Source organism: Elephas maximus, chromosome 6 (genome assembly GCF_024166365.1).
Source record: "Elephas maximus indicus isolate mEleMax1 chromosome 6, mEleMax1 primary haplotype, whole genome shotgun sequence".
In the NCBI taxonomy this organism is placed as follows: domain Eukaryota; kingdom Metazoa; phylum Chordata; class Mammalia; order Proboscidea; family Elephantidae; genus Elephas; species Elephas maximus.
Genome location: NC_064824.1, coordinates 19,562,328 through 19,582,077, shown reverse-complemented (window position 1 = coordinate 19,582,077; position 19,750 = coordinate 19,562,328). Strand labels below are relative to the sequence as shown.

The following is a 19,750-nucleotide window of genomic DNA, read 5'->3' as shown; positions in this document are numbered from 1 at the left end:
AGAATTAGCTTTGAGGGTATCAGTCAAGCATATTCTACCTTCTGTAAAAGTCTCAGTTATCAAAATCAGTGACTATATTCAGAATTACTCTTAGAAAATAGGAGTTAATTTAAAAATCTATACCTAAGCTACCTGTAGACAGGACATTAGATTTTAATGTATTTAGTTACTTTTAGAATGCTGTGGTGGAAACCCTGGTGGCATAGTGGCTAACAGCTACGGCTGCTAACCAAGAGGCTGGCAGTTCGAATCCACCAGGTGCCCCTTGTAAACTCTCTGGGGTAGTTCTACTCTGTCCTGCAGGGTTGCCATGAGTCGGAATTGACTCGGTGGCAGTGGGTTTTTTTTTTTGTATGGTGGAAGTGGATAACAAAATGATAAAGATATTTACATAATTAGCTATAGCTGCTGATCCTAAGGTATTTGTAGAGTTCTCAATTAGGGCAAGTTACATTGACATTCTTGAGACTCCTTTTCTGTGTATTTGTTGGGGGGCAGAGTGTTACTTTTTTTATAACAGGAGATGTTGGGAATATGGATCCTGGATTAGGCAGTCCTGGTGTTTGAAGCTAATAGTACAATTTAAGCTAAATTATATTAAAAAGCAAACTTGTATATCATTTTGCTTTAATGCCATATTCTTTAACCATTTAGGTTTTGTGGTGGTTGTTAAATAATTAAAGTAACAAGATCTTTCATCTTAAACAATTCACAATGTAGTAAAACTTTCCTTAATTTTGGATGAATTCCAAGGGAAATTCCTGAATTAATGAAAATTGTGAATTATAAAGCATTTCTAAATGAACTTTATTATTTCCTGGTACATGTGATAACTTGAAATCAAGTATCAGAATATTCCATTGTATGTTTTATGTAATCAAAATTTTAAATATATAAGAAATATTTGTAATTAAGAGAGAGGTACTTTAAAATTGGATTTATAATGTGTTTAACGTTTAAGAAGAGCTTATTAGTGTAATTAAAATACTGTTAATCGTAACCATGTTCGTAATTTACTTCACTCAGAAACCTACTGTTTACGTATCGGCTGTCTCGTTGTCCAGTGTTTTGCATTTACAACAGTAAAAAATGTACTGTCCAACTATTTTGCACATTAATGACATATATCTGGCGGTAACAAACACCAGTGTACGAGGCGAGAGTAATACTGGCAGTGATGGTTAAGGTTATGTGTCAACTTGGCTGGGCCATGATTCTCAGTGGTTTGGCAGTTATGTAATGATGTAATTTGGCAGTATGTAGTGCATAATTTAAGAGTTATGTAATGATGTTATTTGACAGTTATGTAATGACGTAGTCATCCTCTGTTTTCGCATAAGGCTGATTTCCGCATAATGACCTGGTCTTGGGAACCTAACTATGTCTATAAATGAGGAGTAGAGATATAGACACAGATACACATACATACATACACACACACACGTATACTGTAAAACCAAACCTAAAACCCACTGCTGTCAAGTCAATTCCGACTCGTAGCGAACCTATAGGACGTAGTAGAACTGCCCCATGGAGTTTCCAAGGAGCGCCTGGTGGATTTGAACTGTCGACCTTTTGGTTAGCAGCTGTAGCACTTAACCACTATGCCACCAGGGTTTCCATGTATACTGTATAACAAAATATTTACCAATTCAACAGTTTTTCTATGTATAATTCAGTGACAATAACCAGAATTTTTAATGTTTTTTTTCTCTTGGAATATGTACATTTTTTTTAAGTGGGGTAAGTAAAAGTCTTAAAATTTCCTGTCAAAAGATTTAAAGCCACAAAATTTTGATCTTCTGCCAATGTTGTCCGACACAGATGATTTTGCCTAGTAGGGACTGGAGGGCGATCCATCTTGTAAGCAACCTCTGCAGTCTTGTTATAGAATACTTGCGCCTTTATTGGTTTTTAAGGAAATTGGGCACTTGGTAATTCTAATAATGGTAGAACAATAGTAGGGAAAGGAACCTTTTATGTCTAGGGTCTTCTTTCTGATTAAAGAGGGCTTTCTTCACTGAAATGAAGGTGGAAAGATACTTTTCTACAATCAGCAGCTTTCTGCTGCCTGATACGATGATAGTGCACAGGCCTGTGGTTACATCTGGCTTTTTATCTTAGCAGAATGGATGGTGTTCTTTGGTTGGTCTCTCGTGCATTGCTACCATTGGCTCTTCTGTGTCTCTGACTCAGGTTTTCCATGCTTCCAGCTCTGCTTTCTGCGTACAACAGTCATCTGAGTATTCCTCCCTAATCTTCTCCTCCACGCATTTAACTCTCAAAAATCTTGAGTTTTTTAATGGAAGCTGGTGGAAACAAGACAATTGAAGTACAAAATTTCATCTATCAAAAAAAAAGAATTTTAAAAATCTGGATTTATGAATTTATGGAAACTTACTTTTAAAATATCTTTACAAGGGTCAACGTGTAAATTATAAAAGCAAATATTTAAATATTTCAGTTTTATTGTTAGTGTAAGTATACAGTTTTTTAAAAACTGAAAATGCTGTAATTTCAGTAAATGCTAGCTGTCCTTTCTTTCAGGTACCAGTACTTTTTGCAAATTAAACAAGACATTCTTACTGGAAGGTAGGTGATTTAAAGTTTTTAGTAACGAATTTCGAAATATATTTATTTCTGAATTAAGTAATTCATGTTCATTGCAACGTGAATTATGTATCAAAAAATGGTTACGTTTAGCATGCATTTTTTTCATCAGATAGGTTCATTACTAAATAGTTAAAATGAAAGTCACATAGAAACTTCAAGTGCAAAGAATATAAATTATAGTGCTTTAGAAATGATTGTATTTAACCTTGGTTTATGTATTCTGTTTGGTTTTATTAGATTGCCCTGTCCTTGTAATACTGCTGCCCTTTTGGCTTCATTTGCTGTTCAGTGTAAGTATCAGCTCACTTTTAGGTCAAATAGGATATGATTGTGGGGCCTGTGCATTACCTTAAATGTACATCACCTTTAATACATGGGCTCTTTAGACATATGTTGTTGTTGTTAGTTGCCCTCAAGTCTATTCCGACTCATGGCGACCCCTTGTGTGCAGAGTAGAACTGCTCTATAGGGTTTTCAAGGCTGTGACGTTTCAGAAGCAGATGGCCAGACCTGTCTTCCAAGGTGCCTCTGGGCGGGTTCAAACTACCAATCTTTTGGCTAGAAGTTGAGCGCTTAACCATTTGTATCATCCAGGGACATAGGTCCCTATACAGAAAGAAGTGACTGCAGAGGAAATGTAATGAAATGCCCAACTAATTAATAATTACTTTGTTTCCTGAAATTGCTTGAATATTAAATGAATTGTTTTAACTTGCTTCAACGATAACATTAGAAACAAGTATCTCACTTCCAGAAATTGATGACGTTACTGATTTAGCTCTAATAACTGAAAAATATGTTTATTAAAGTGTGAATATTTTCCTTCTACTTACCAGCTGAATTTGGCGATTACAATCAGTCAGAGAATTTACCAGGCTACCTCTCAGATTATTCTTTCATTCCTAATCAACCTCAAGATTTTGAAAAAGAAATTGCAAAATTCCATCAGCAACATACGTAAGAATTTATTTACTTTTCTGCTTATTTGGTAAACTTAATGGCATCCTTTCTAGAGAAGTATTTTAAATTATTTCTGATTCGTTTTATTTACTTAATATAGAACAGTTACTATTATATAAAATACTATGATTTAAAGAAATGTAGGTGATATATACTAAAATACATGTTATTGCTTATTTCACATAATATATGAGGCATCTTTTCATTTCTGTTAAGAACCATACAGCTGTATGTAAGCAGAAATTCATTTGCTATTATATAAAGTCAGTTCTTAAGAAGGAATTTTAAATATTAATAGTATATTCACAGTATACAGTTCAATCTACTTAGCAATTTTTTCTCTGTTTTTAGCTATATTAAAGGAGTGAGTTCTGTTTGGTAAAGAGCCAAGAGGAGAAAAGGAACTTTAGATAATAATAAATTAATTTTAAAATGTTCCTTTAAAAACAGTAGCATTTTTTCAGTAATAACTATATTCAACTTTCTTTTTTTGCGATACTAATTTTATGTGACATTTTTTTTCCAGAAGAGCCGTTGTATTGCTTTGAATAGACAGTAATATTGTTTATTGATTCAGAGTTCAATTTTTAACATACAATTCAAAGTACTCATGGAGGAACTAAGGCAGTGTTGAATATTGGCTGACCCAGACTGCCTGGGTTGAAATTCACCTGGTAAACTTAATTACTGTCTTTAACTTTGGCCAAATTGCCCTGTCTCTGCTTTTCTTTTCTTATCTGTAAACTGGGGATAATAAGAGTATCTGCCTCTGGAGTTATTATAAGGGTTAAACGGGTTTATATATACTAAGTACCCAGAACAATGCCTGGCTCACGGTGAGCCCCGAGGAAATATTAGCTCCTATTATAATAAAGAAAACTTACTTTCATTTAGTAATAGCCCATGTATCTAAAACAAGTTGGCAAAATATGGCCCGTCACCTATTTTAGTATAGTCTGTGAGCTAAGAATGGTTTTGTACATTTTACATGGATGAAAAAATATGAAAATAAGAATAATGTTTCATGGCATGGGAAAATTTTAGGAAATTCCAATTTCAGCATCTATAAATAAACTCCCATTAGAGCGCAGACATCCTCATGCATTTCCAGATTGTCAGTGGCTGCTTTCACGCTACAGTAGCAGAGTTGAGTAGTACTTCCAACAGGGAACGTCTGGCCTGAAAGCCTAAAATACTTAACTATCCAGCCCTTTACAGAAAAAGTTTATGGACCTGTGATCTAAAATAAGACTGATGAATGAAAATTTTAATAGATTGGCTTAATAAAAGGAGGGGGCTATATTTTGGCCTAAAATTAAATCCCATCTATAATAAAATTCTACAAATAGCATATCTGAAACAAGAGTTTGAAGGTAAACCAGATTTTAAAATTTACCAATAGCGAAAAATTTCATCTGTAAGAAAGAGTACATTTAACGAGAGATTAATTATGTATTTCTGTTTGGTTTAAAGAAATGATTGATCACATCTTTGAACAAATTAAAAATAGAGTCATCCAGTTTAACTTTGGGGGGAGTATTTAACTTAATTTTATAGAAAGCCGAAGTCTCTCTGCTTTTCTTGGTGAGTCGCATTTGTTATGGTCATGTATTGTCAGGCTGTTTACTCCCTCATCTAGTGTCATTAGTGAGTGGAAGATTGATACCTTTGCTTTTGTAATTTGCTGGTTTGCTCTGCTGTAGTCAAATAAGATCGGATAACTAGGATTGTAAGAATTGTGTATGAAATAGGAATAAATCTGTCTATTTTTAAAGGTTTTTCACTTAAAGCAGCGGTTCTCAAACTTGTGTTTGTAAGAATCACCTAGGATACTTGCTACAGATGAACAACTTCGACCGTATCCCAAACCTTCTGTATCAGACTCTGTATAACAGTACTTCTCAAGCTGCCTGTCATGAAAGACCAGTTTTTTCCTCCAGTCTGTCAGGAATGATACATAGAATTTTTGAAAAATACAATACAAATGAATTACTAGAAAAATAAAATGGAGAAATAAGCAAAGACGTAAAAATTACAAGTCCTATTTTTTTATTGTTAGATTCAACAGACATAAAATTATTCTGCCCTGGCCCTCAATTTCTGTATTTTTTATGACTCAGAACCTGTTTGTGCTACTTGCTTTGAGAAGCAGTCCTCTGGAGGTTAGCTCAGAATCTGCTTGTTGAGAAGCACGCAGGTGATTTAAATGCAGATGGTGTATGGACCAAAGGTTTGAGAGACACGCTTGTAAGTTATGTCCAAGAACGAGTGACTTTGTAATTGGCCGCAAGAATAGCTAGGACTTTTAAAACTTGCTGTTTCTTATATTTCTGGATGATTCGGGTTACTGAAAATGTGTCCTCCTGATAAGTTAGATGTTATTGTACAGAATTAAGAAGAATAGTCATGCATGGTGTTTTGTCAAAGATTTCATTAGAATGCTTGAAAATTTTCCGGACAACTACCCTTCTTCTAGTTTGACCATGTTTGTGATTGATCTAATTTTTAACCTAATGATGTTTTTATAGAGGCTTATCTCCTGCAGAAGCAGAATTTAATTATCTGAACACAGCGCGTACCTTAGAACTCTATGGTGTTGAATTCCACTATGCAAGGGTAAGTGTAGAATTCTTACTCTGATGTTGCTCAGTTGGGCTCCATTTTTCATTATTAATTTTTTTTTAATGCCTTAATGAGATTAAGCACCAACTGGAAACACTTGTAAGTGCCGATGACACAGTTGCACTGAAAATGTCCTCTGAGTATTTTCACAAAAACGTATGATTCAATACCTGATGAGTAGGACAAAGTGGATTCTTCATGTTAGTATTCTTAAAGGCGATATTTTATATTATAAAGATAATTTTTGCAGACCGTAAGAGACAGTACCTTTATAATTTTTATTTTATAAAATAAAGGTTAAGTTATAGGAAAAGCAATTCTTGCATATTTAACTGTCATGATAATCCTGATCATAAAAGATGCTCTGACCTCACTGAGGCCAATGCTGTTTCACTTTATTTTTGTCATTTAATGACATCATTATAAATTTTGATTTTTAAAGCACATATTTTGCACATATCCCCTCATCCCTTTACTAAAGTGGAATGTATAATCACTGTCTTTGCCTTTACAGTACTCGGTAACTTCTTTTTCTTTGCTGCCTCCAAAAAGACCGTTACCCTCTTGCCATAAACATATTTGTGAGTGGTCATCCTCATGTATGTGTCTCTTCACCTAGACTCCTTATCATCATTTCCTTTGCTTTTTTCCCTTCGTTTTATAGGTCTTTATTAATGTGGTGAGAATATATACAACAAAGCATTTGCCAGTTCAGCAATTACTATATGTATAATTCAGTGACATCAGTTGTATTCTTCATGTTGTGCAGCCCTTATTGCTATCCGTTTCCAAATTATTCCCCCACCATTAACATAAACTCAGTGTCTTATAAGCAGTAGTTTTCCCTTGTGTCCTTTCTCCCATCCTTGATGATCACTAATAGCCTCTCGTTTCTACGTTTTTGCTTATTTCATGTAAGTGAGATCATACAGTATTTATCCTTTGGCAACTAACTTACTTCACTCAGCATAATGTTTTCAAATTCCATCCATGTTGTAGCATGCATTAGGATTTCATTTCTCTTTAGAGTTGAGTAGTATTCCATTGTATGTATGCACATTTTTTGTTTATTTATTCATTCATCTGTTGATGGATATTTTGTTTGTTTCCGTCTTTTGGCTGTTGTGAATAGTGCTGCAGTGCACATTGGTGTACAGTCATGATTTCTTTATTTCTTTATCAGAATTTCTTTAGAATCTCTTAGTATTACCTATTCTTTATAAATCATCCTTCTTTTTGGGTGGTCTATTACTTTTGAACACAATTCTCTAAAATGTAGCATACCAGTCAGTATTTGTGTAACTACATTTTGTTTATTTTTACTATAAATCTTAAAACAAATAGAACTTTAAAAATGTGAATTTAATATGGTTTAAAAAAAAAAAAAAAGACAACCAAACTCAGTCAGTGTAGTTCTTAGCTGTTTTCTTAGTGTAGTTTAGTACCTGCAAAGACTGATCAATGATATACAATGTTGGACTTTCCTTTTTTTATTTAAATGGCATGACTGGATCTCATACATAATTAAATATAAATGTATTGATTTTATTAAGGTGTTTTTATTTGTTTAAATTATTAAATTGTAAAACTATTTCTCAGAAAACCCTAAATATAGAGTACTAGATTGAAGAAGTTTAAATTTTAAATGGTCAGCATTATTTAATAATGTATTCTGTACCCCCTCTCAAAAAAAATAGGTGCCTTAGTCTGGGTTCTCTAGAGGAGCAAAACCAATGAAGCATATATAGAGAGAAATTTACTTCAATGAAATGGCTCACACAATTGTGAGGGACTGGCAAGTTCCAAATCTGTGGGCCAGGTAACAGGCTGAAGGCCTCTGCTGGCTCAGGAGTTTACAGGTACTGATGACCCAAAATCTGCAGGTCAGGCGGTAGGCTGGAGGCCTGTGCTAGCTTACAGGGTTGCCAAGGTTGGCGAATCCAAAATCTGCAGGTTAGACGGCAGGCCAGACACTTGCAGGCTTACATCCCAAGAACCAAGGGCCAGGCAATGAGAAGAGTGCAGAGTTGAGAAAGAGAGCAAGCTTTGCCATAACATCCACTTATATACTGGAGGCAGTCCACACACCCAGAGAAACTTCCCTTTCAACTGATTGGCTGCTCACATTCAGATCAAAAAATGGAAGGTGATTACATAGAGCCTGCCAAACCACTGAGAATCATAACTTTGCCAAGTTGACATGTAATATTAACGCTCATAGTCTATGCTTGTCAACATGGCACCTACACACATCTCATTAAACCATACATAATTGCTAAATAAAGACAGTTATAAAGTCATACTTGAGCCTAACCTGATACAACTAAAATGTGTACAACCAAAAATGTACTAGCCTCATATACATCTTGTATTTTAAATAAATGACGGAATAAGACGGAAGAAAGCAAAGATGTTTGTACTCTCATTCTCTCTCTCTATATATGTGTATACATACATACATATATGCATACACACATGTATACACACACGCATATAACAAAACAAAGAAGAAATACTCATTACAGTTACAGTCCTCGTTTCTGCAGCTGGTCATGTGCTTGTAGCTAGTATTTAGAATTACCTTCTTCCACCACCCATTTTCTATTCCCTTTGTCCTCAGCTGGTTGTGGTTCTTTGCCTGGTGGGTTGACTCAAACTTTCGTTCTGGGACATTAGTCAAACTTTTATTCTGGAACATTAGTAGTGATACTAAAATTGAGTTACTACAGTTAACTTTAATCACATGGCATGGTAATACTAAGAGACCCCCTAAGGAATCCCCCGTATTCCAGACATACTCTTCATTACCAACATTATATGGTATCGATCCAGTTTCCCCTTGGTAGTGAGGATCGGTTACACCAGCCAACATGGTAACTCCCTTCTTTGTTGATTCAGAGGCATGAAGAGCCTAAAGTGGCCGGGTAGCATTCGTAACTTCATTTCAATGGAATCAGTTTTATGTTTTCCTCTCTTTGGAACAAAGACCTCTAGATCCACTGACCATTGGGTTGAGGGGACAGGAAGCAAAAATTTTGTGAGTGGGCCACTAGTGGTATTAGTGAGTGGTGCCACTCCCATTTCCACTCCTTGATTCCTGGATCTGTGAATCCTGGCTATGAGAGAAATAGCACCATATATTGGATGCTGATTGAGAGCATATGCAGCCTCCTGGAGTACATTGCCCCAACCCTGCAAAGTATTGCCACTTAGCTAGTGCCATAATTGTGTCTTTAGAAGGCCATTACATTGTTTTATGAAGGCAGCTGTTTCAGGATGATGGGGAACATAGTAAGACTAGTGAATTCCATGAGCATGGGCACATTGCTGTTCTCCATTTGCTGTGAAGTGAGTTCCTTAATCCAAAGCGATGCTGTGTACGATGTCGTGATGGTAGATAAGGCACCCTGTAAGTCCATGGATGGCAGTTTTGGCAGAAGCATTGCATGCCAGGAAGGCAAATCCATATCTAGAGTGTCTGTTCCAGTAAGAACAAAATACTGCCCTTTCCATGATGGAAGCTGTCCAATGTAATCAGTCTGCCACTGATTGCTGGCTGATTGCCCCCAGGAATGGTGCCATATTGGGAACTCAGTGTTGGTCTCTGCTGCTGGAAGATTGGACACTCAGCAGTGGCTGTAGCCAAGTTGGCCTTGGTGAGTGAAAGCCTGTGTTGCTGAGCCCATGTCTAACCTTGATTCCCACCACCATGGCCACTTTGTTCATGAGCCCACTGAGCAATGACAGGAGAGGCTAAGGAAAGAGGCTGACTGGTATCCACAGAACACATCATCCTATCCTATCCACTTGATTGTTAAAATCATCCTCTGCTAAAGTCACTTTGGTGAACATTCACATGAAACAAATATCTTCAGTTCTTTGGCTCATTCAGACAGGTCTAAGCACATAACTCCTTGTCACCAATTTTCCAATCATGTTCCTTCCGACTCCCTGACCATCCAGCTAAACAATTGGCCATAGCCCACAGTCGGTATAGAATCTCACATATGGCCATTTCTCCTTCTAAGAAAAATGAACAGCCAGGTGCACGGCTTGAAGTTCTGCTCATGGGAGGATTTTCCTTCACCGTTATCCTTCAGGGAAGTCCCAGAAACGGGCCGCACTGCTGCTGCTGTCCACTTTCAAGTGCTTCCTGCTTTTTGCCCAGAACCATCTGTAAACCAGGCAGAAGTTTTCCCTTCCTCAGTCAACTGATTGTAAGCAACACCTCATAAGGCAATAGGCGTAGACTGGGAGAGGGAAGTTAATGTGACAGGAGCGGGGACCAGGACATTTGGGCCACTCCCGTCCACATGTAGGGTATTTATGCCTTCAGATCCTGCTCGGGTCCAATCTCGTATATACCACTTCCATTTAATGATGGAGTGCTGCCGTGCACATCCAGCTTTATGACTTTGTGGGTCAGACAACACCCAGTTCATGACAGGCAGATCAGACCACATGATAACTTGGTGGCCCATGGTTAAGCATTCAGTCTCTACTAAGGCCCAGTGACAAGCCAAAAGGTGTTTCTCAAAAGGAGAGTAATTATCTACAGAGGATAGCAGGAATTTGTTCCAAAATCCTAAGGATTTACACTGTGATTCACTAATAGGGACCTGCCAAGGACTCCAAACAGCATTTCTCTCTGCCATTGACACCTGAAGCGCCATTGGATCAGCCGGATCATATGGCCAAGTGGCAGAGTAGCTTGCACAGCAGCCTGAACCTGTTGTACAGCCTTCTCTTGTTCTGAGCCCCACTCAAAGCTAGCAGCTTTTTAAGTCACTTGATACATAGGCTGGAGTAACACACGGTTGAAGACAGAGTTGCCTCCAAAATTCAAAGCAGCCCACCAGGTGTTGTGCCTCCTGTTTATTTGTAGGAAGGACCAGATGCAACAACTTGTATGTCACTTTACAAGGGCTATCTCAACATGCCCCATACCACTGGACCCCTAGAAATTTCACTGATGTGTAAGGCACCTGAATTTTTATTGGGTTAATTTATCACCCTCTGACACACAAATGTCTTACCAATCAGTCTAGAGTTATTGATATGTCTTCCTTACTTGGTCCAGTCAGCATAATGTCATCAATGTAATGGACCAGTGTAACATCTTGTGGAATGGAAAGGCAGTCAAGGTCCCTGCGGACTAAATTATGATATAGGGCTGGGGAGTTGATATACCCTGAGGTAGGACAGTGAAGGTGTATTGTTGGCCTTGACATGTGAAGGCAAATTGCTCCTGTTGGTCCTTCAAAACAAGTATGGTGGAAAAGGCATTGGCCAGATGGAATAGCTGCATACCAGGTACCAGGAGATGTGTTAATTTGTTCAAGCATTGAAACTACATCTAGAAAAGCACCTGCAATTGGAGTCACCACATGGTTAAGCTTATGATAATCCACTGTCATTCTTCAAGGGATAGGGTAAATCACTACCCATGCATCCTTCAAGTCCTTGATGGTGGCACTAATCTGTGCAGTTCCTCCAGGAATGTGATATTGCTTTTGATTTACTATTTTCCTGGGTAGGGGCAGTCCTAATTTCTTGGACTTTAGACTGTAGTCTGGGAATTGATTGAGGAGCCATCCTTCTCTATTTTGGTGATTCAAAGTAGAATACAGTTCACTTGACCTATAATTCTTGTACAGATCAAGTAAACTTTTAATAGGTTTCCCATCTGTTTCATTCTTAGGGACACCATGACCATCTAGCCAATGCCGTAAGTCCATGCAAGTCAGACTGTTTTGATTACTGTTTTGATTCTGTTGTCCATTACGATAACCACACCCAGCTTGTCTTTGGTTTTTAAGTGCCACCACTTGACCCTTGCTACCCAGGGGTCCAGTCACCCCCATTGCAGTTAGGTGTCTTAATTCAGCAAGGTCAGTTCTCACTGTAGAGCATTCACAGCAGTCTTAAGGATACAAGGGTCTCCCGTCACAAATTTATTCTTCACAGTTGTGGTGAAAGATATGTCCTCTGGGCACTCCCTAGGTGGGTCTATGAGTCTTAACATGATAAGTCCATTGCAACATTCCATTTTCCCTAAGCTTGTGGGTAACCTTTTCTACAGTATACCAAGGCGGTTCTGGCATTTCAGCTTCATTTAGTGTAGTAGGTCACCTCTTGCTCCACATTTCAGTCAACCAGCTAAATAAAGTGTTAGATCCTTCAGTAAACTTTCAAGCTGAGATGCTGAGTGAAGAGTCTGTGCTTAGTGGGCCCATGTCAATAAACTCAGACTGATCCAACTTTACGTTCCTTTCACCATCCTCCCACAGCCTTTATAGCTATTCTCACATATATTCCCCAGGTTTCTGTTTGTATATATTAGAAAAATGAAGCAGTTCTTTTGGAGTGTAGCATACTTACTCCTGGGTCACACTTTGTACTTCACATCTTGGAGCTTACTGGAACTTAAGTCTAATTATAGGTCTAGAAGGAAAAATGGTGGTGGGGTGAGTCCTGGAGACATTCAACAATGTCTTGAAAGGCGTCTGCCTCAGGCAGTACCCCAGGAAATGCCCTACATGCTACCCCAGTTGATGTCTCAGGCAAGGACTCTTCAGACACAGCTGCATTAGTCTCATCACATGGGGGTGGAAGGAATGGTTTTATGAGGGATGGTGACTTAGCAGACAGAATTGGAGTTAGGGGCTTAGTGTCTCCAGCTTCCAGATTATGTGCCCATAAGTCCCCAACCCAAGTTTCAGGATCCCATTCTTCCCAGTCAGTGCCCTCACTTTAACTTCATATACCATTCAAGGTTAGAAATTAAATTGGCTTTGTAATTCAGCCAATCTTAGGATAAGACTCTGGGTTTGGTTTTTAGCAATATCAGCTGTGTTACTACAAGAAATAAGGCTTTCTTTCAGAACACAAATATCAAGTGTCAGGTCTTTTATGAGGCGCTTGAGCTGTGACTCTGAAGCCCTGAGCTGCTTTTTTTTTCTTCCACTCTGGCTAAAGTCGGACCAATCAGACAACTTCATTATACTTCTCAGTTTGACAGAAATATTGAAAGGTATGAAATACACAATCACCCAGAGCCTTGTCTCTCACAAGTATTTGATCTAGTAATAGTGATGTTTTGTGTATTTGTGTTGCCACATCAGGCTATGAAATACTAGTGCCCTCTTTACTACTGGAAGTAGTCATTAGTACCTTTAAGTATAGCTAGACTTGTATTTTGAAAAGCAAGATGTTTTCTCTCTGCTTTCAGGATATAGGTTGAAGAAGTCAGGGTGTGGATCCAAGTCATTTATAGCAGTTTCCAAAATGCAAATAAAGTCTTAGAACATTCATTATGGTGCTTCTATTATGTGCTTTACAAAATGTTGGCACCAGAATTACGGTTAACAAAGCATCGGTTATCCCGGCCCTCATGGAGTTCACAGGATAGTGGGGGAGAAAAAAACAGAACCAAAAGTATAAGGATATGAAGGGGTAAGTACAGAATGCTGTGGGATTATATGACAGGAACAGCTAATCAAGCCTGGGAGCAGAGGGTAGGAAAGGCTTGATGGAAAAAATAATACATTTTATTGAAGCCAGAAAAATGAAATACATTTAACCAAGAGAATGGTGTTCACTGTGGTGCCATTAAAAGAGAATGTGGAATATTTGAGAAAAAAAAGATTAGTATGGTTAGAATATTATATAAATAAAGAAAAAGAATTCTGTGAAAATAAAGGTAGAATGACAACTTCAGGATTAGAAAGGAAAGAATAGATGTATTCCCTGTTTCATCTTAGAACTTAGATAATCACCATATGTTTTCTTTTTCAAAAAAGCAAATTTTTATGTGAATCTTAGATTTAAAAAATATTTCCTTATAATTTGCTATAAAATTGTTAAAACTGGTGAGTTAACTTTAATATTTTTCTTACAGACCCTAAGTCTGAAGCCTACTTTATGAGTTCTGTGATTAAGACTATCACTGTGAAGATACATTGCTTATAAAAATCTTTCTCTCTGTCCATAAGCATTATAGTTATCCTTGAAAAAAGAAAGGTGAAGGAAAAGTTAACGCCCAAATGCACGCTGAGGAGTGGCCTAAAGCAAGTGGAAGATTGGATCAAAATAGCAGATTGAACACACGTCTGTATCTCTTGTCCAAAATTCCTAGAAATGAATATATACACATGTACATACATACATGTACACACATATATGTGTGTTTGTAGGGTGGTGTATTATGTTTATATATGTATGTGTGTGTCTGTACTTAATTCTTAACAATGCTGGAAAACAAGTACTGCCATTAAGATTTCCTAAAATATGAATTGGAGATATAATTGGATTAATATAGAAAACCACAATTAAAACACCTATCCTAGAGAACTCCTACAGAGGTCATAGTTTTCTAACTGGTTCTCCAGACTCAGAGGCAGTAGATAAAAGGACCAAGAGCCCCTGCCCTCCATACCTCCAAACATTTATTTTGCTTTTGACGCAGCCCAGCCCCTCCCCTTTTTCCCATATCTGCTGAGCTAAGAGCAGAGAACGCCCTTACTCATATACCACAGAAGTGAGTAAGGGTTCATGGTTGGAAAGACAGACAAGTGCCCCAAGCTGATAGTAGTAGTGTAGTAGTGTGATCTTAATCCCTAATCCTTATAACCGGAAGACAAGCTGCCTTCCCTGGCAGCATGTCCTACATTTATCAAAGGAAAAACTATTGTAGACAAAACTGCCACCCTCACATGGGCAAACAGATTCTCAAAAGGCAAAGAGAAGCAATCAGTAATCATCAAATGTCTGAGGGAAATCACTACCATGACATAGAATTACGATATTAAGAAACTCAAAACCAAATATCTTGCAAAGCAGAACTAATAGGTAGATATCCTCTACCTGGAATGGTGAACTAGTAATCTGGACCAGTGTTTCATGCTGGGTTTCCTGAGATCAACTAGATAAAACTAAATAAGATATGCTGCTATAAAGGCATCAGAAAGCTAAGCTGGATATTTGGGATTGCTTTTTCTCTCAATTCCATAGGAAAAAACTGATAAACTAAGAGGCTGTGGCCCTTTTCACGGCTTCATCCTCCTAGGAGAATAGGAATTGAAAGCCAGAGCCTACCAAGATGGGAAATAGCTGGTGACCCACCCTCCCTTATTTTGGATTAGTACTTTAAAGGATTGCACCATATCAGTATAGGTGAGTCACAAGTGGACAGACTCTAGCAGGGAATGTAGCTCATCCTCTAAATAAATTCCTCAATTTGATCTTGGAATTCTAGTGCTTCCAGAAGCCAGGTAGAAGCAAATGTTAATTATTTTTGGAGGAAAATTATCATCATTTCAGGATTTAAATAATCTCCACGATCAGTTTTATAGATTCAATGCATGAAACACAACCAGAAATTATCAAGCACACAAGGAGAGAGAATAACATGAACAAAAACCAATAGAAACAACAGATAATAGAATTATTTCCACAGACACTACGCATAGCAGAGAAAATAGATGCAGACTCTAAAATAACTGTGAGAAGTTTGGCAGAGAACTTGAAATTATAAAAGTGAACCAAATGGAAACTTTAGAACTGAAATATATAAAACCAAAATTAGGAACTTATTGGATGCTCTTAAATACCAGTTGAACCAAAAACCAAACCCATAGCCGTCGAGTCAATTCCAACTCATAGTGACCCTATAGGACAGAGTAGAACTGCCGTATAGAGTTTCCAGGGAGTGCCTGGTAGATTGGAACTGCCAACCTTTTGGTTAGCAGCTGTAGCACTTAACTGCTATGCCACCAGGGTTTCCACCAGTTGAACATACACATAAAAACAAACCTATTCCCATTGAGTCACTTCCAGCCCATGGCCACAGGTCAGGATAAAAACAGTAAACTGGAATATTGTTCAGAAGAAAATAGCCAGGAGGAAGCATGAGGAGACCAAAGGAAAGAAGAACAGATAAAACACTTAGAAGATACAGTAATGAGGTAGAACATTGGCGTCCCAGAAGAAGAGGTGAAAGAGAAGAGGTAGAAGCAGTTTTTGTAGAGAATGTCTCAAGGCAATGAAAGACATCAAGCCACAAATTTGAAGAAACCCCATGAACCCTGAATAAGTAAAGAAATCTGTTTGTAGGTACATTACCATAAAACTGCTAAAAACCAAAGTGAATGAAAAGTTGAAAAAATTTGAAGCAGGCAGGAAAAAGGAAAGGATCAGAAATTAAAATGAAGCTGTTCTTTTGATAGAAATATGGAAAGCAGGCAATAGTGGAATATGTTTAAAGTACTAAAAGAAGATAGCAGGCAAGCTGGAATTCTATAACCCAAGAAAATATTCTTCAAAAATGAAGATGGAGGGGCCAAGATGGCGGAGTAGTCAGGTGCTTCCTATGGTTCCTCTTACAACAAAGACCTGAAAAAACAAGTGAATATGACAGTCTAGGAGCCCTGAACGTCAAAGGGAAAGCTGAGGAATCAGACTGAGTGGCGGGGGGAGGGAGAGACAGTTTAGAAGCAGCGAGGAGTTGCCAGACCTGACTCAGCAGGAACCAGCACCCTGCAGGACGGATCCACTGGCGTGAGCAACATTAAGACAAGCAATGGCATTCAGGGCATGTTTTCCACATGAGGAGAGACTGAGCACCGAGGAGTCCACTCATGCCTCCAGAATCAGATAAAAGCAGTGCTCTCACCGAAAGATAAGTACGTGCATCTAATCTACCATGAGGACCAAAAAACACCCCTTTGGGAAAAACTCTTTCCCATTTACTGGACCTCTCCCCACTCTGCACCAGTACCAAGCCAGCTTCAGTGATAGTCACTTTCCCTGGCCAAAATTAAAACCTGTCGCTTGCTGTGAGCCATTCTCCTGGCCTTAGAGAAGGAACAGATTAACAAACAGGGAAAAAATAATCTCGCTCCCTTAGGCCAGGAACTCAGGGAAGAAACAGCTACTTTGCCTAGGCACAGGCATAAGGGATCTATGGACTCTGAATGCATTTCACCCCTGCATAGACCTGTGTGGGCCCATTTCAACAGCATAGGTCTTCAGTAGCACAAAACAGCAGGGTATATACCTGAAGTCTAACTTCAACTGTTTCAGCTGTATGGTGGAGAGGCAGGTTCGGGACGCTTGGCACTGCTCAGCTTATTAAGCAGGGCCTACACCTACCCACCCACATCAGGGACCTGAGGACTAGTGGCTCCAGCCACACCCCTAGGCACCCACAGTGGGTCCGAGGATAAGTGGTGCCTCTCAGTCCTTACATCCAACAGCATTGGGTGACCATAGTCAGGCTCCAAAACCCACCCAACTACGTGCTCTAAGGAATAGTGATGCACTTTTCTCACAGACCCTCGGGCAGTTGTCAGATCCCTGCCTTGCTCAGCCAGTGACCCCCTACTGCAACCAGATACCTGTGCCTACACCAATTACCCCTGCTTGTCTAAGACTGTAGGTGAGCGCCTGCACCACACACTTGGTGACTGACTACTTGGACACGTGAGCTGAATCCATAATAGAAAACTAAATGGACTCCTGGGCTGATAGACCTAGTAACAGCTCTAACAACCTGGTACATGATGTTAGAGCTTTAAAGGCGTCAATAATCAAACTTGTTCACTTGAGCACACTATTAGGGCATATCAAAACAAAACAAGAAGCTAAGACACAGTAAGCAAAGTAAATAAATAAATGCAATAACTTATTGACAGCATGGAGACAACAGTCAACATCAAATTACATAAACAGGCAGACCATGATGGCTTCAGCAAGCTCCCAAAACAAAGACTTAAGAAATCTCCTGAATGAAGATAACTTCTTAGGATTACCAGAGGTAGAATATAAAAGATTCATATACAGAACACTTCAAGAGATCAAGGAGATCAGATACAATGCAGAACAAGCCAAGGAACACAGAGACAAAGCATTAGAGGAATTTAAGAAGATTAGAGAAGAGCATAGTGAGAAATTCAATAGGCTGCAAGGATCCATAGAGAGATAGCAAACAAATTCAGAAGATTAACAATAAAATTTCAGAATTACACAACTCAATAGAAAGTCATAGGAGCAGAATTGAGGCAATGGAAGTCAGAATCAGTGAGATTGAAGATAAAGCACTTGATACCCACATATTTGAAGAAAAATCAGATAAAAGAATTTTTAAAAAATGAAGAAAACCTAAGAATTATGTGGGACTCTATCAAGAGGAATAACCTGTGAGTGACTGGAGTACCAGAACGGGGGGATAAAAGAAAATACAGAGAGAATTGTTGAAGATTTGTTGGCAGCAAACTTCCCTGATATCATGAAAGGTGAGAAGATACCTATCCAAGATGCTCACTGAACCCCACACAAGGTAGATCCCAAAAGAAAGCCACCAAGACATATTGTAATCAAACTTGCCAAAACCAAAGAAAAAGAGGGAATTTTAAGAGTGGCTAAGGATAAAAGTCACCTGCAGAGGAGAGTCAATAAGACTAAGCTTCGACTACTCAGCAGAAACCATGCAGGCAAGAAGGCAATGAGATGACATCTATAAACCCTTGAAGGAAAAGAAATTACCACCCAAGAATTATATATCCAGCAAAACTGTCTCTCACATATGAAAGTGAAATTAGGACATTTCCAGATAAACAGAAGTTGAGGAAGTTTGTAAAAAACCAAACAAGAAATACTAAAGGGAGTCCTCCGGTTAGAAAATCAATGACATCAAATAATAACCCAAGACTAGAACACAAGTCAGAGCAACCAGATATCAACCCAGATAGGGAAATCACGAACAAAAACCAAAGCTAAACAGGGAAACAGAGACCTCATTATGTAAAAGATAACAACATAAAATCAAAAAAGAGGTACTACAAAATGTAGTCATAGATCGTTCATATAGAAAGGAAGTCAGTTAAGGTGATATAAAGCATAAAAGATGGGTTTCAACTTAGAAAAATAGGAGTAAATATTAAGGTGACCACAAAGGAAAGTAACAATCCTACACATCAAAATAAAAAACAAGAAAAACTTAAGACTCAGCGAATACAAAAGAATCAATGAAAAAGAGGAAAAGACAATATATAAGGAAAAAGACTCAGCACGGAAAGTTAAGTAGAAAAAAGAAACTGTCAACAACACACACAAAAAAAGACATCAAAGTGACAGCACAAAACTCATACCCATCAACAATTACGCTGAATGTAAATGGACTAAATTACCAATAAAGAGACAGAGAGTGGCAGAATGGATTAAAAAAACACAATCCGTCTGTATGCTGTCTAAAAGAGATACACCTTAGACTTATAGACACAAACAAGTTAAAACTGAAAGGGTGGAAAAAAATGTATCAAGCAAACGGCAATCAAAAAAGAGTAGGAATGGCAATATTAATTTCTGACAAAATAGGCTTTTAAGTTAAAGCCACCACAAAGGATAAGGAAGGACACTATATAATGCTTAAAGGGACAATACACCAAAAAGATATAACCATTTTAAATATTTATGCACCCAGTGACAGGGCTGCAAGATACATAAAACAAACTCTATCAGCATTGAAAAGTGAGATAGACAGCTCCACAATAACAGT

At 38.1% G+C, this 19,750-nt stretch overlaps 1 protein-coding gene across 9 annotated transcripts in view; it reads left to right on the top strand.

Moving 5' to 3' along the window:
• Positions 1-19,750, top strand: part of PTPN4 (protein tyrosine phosphatase non-receptor type 4) — a 245,317-nt gene that overhangs the window by 104,274 nt on the left and 121,293 nt on the right. For 8 of the 9 annotated variants that reach the window (XR_007518073.1, XM_049889148.1, XM_049889150.1 and 5 more), the window contains 4 exons: positions 2,548-2,592; positions 2,851-2,903; positions 3,450-3,570; positions 6,102-6,189. Coding sequence is in view for 7 of the 9 variants with exons in the window: in XM_049889148.1 (XP_049745105.1) it covers positions 2,548-2,592; positions 2,851-2,903; positions 3,450-3,570; positions 6,102-6,189 (307 nt within the window). In the remaining 2 variants the exon portion in view is untranslated. Of the gene's footprint in view, positions 1-2,547; positions 2,593-2,850; positions 2,904-3,449; positions 3,571-4,132; positions 4,248-6,101; positions 6,190-19,750 lie in introns of those variants that run through there. The other variant, XM_049889152.1, reaches the window with a different exon arrangement.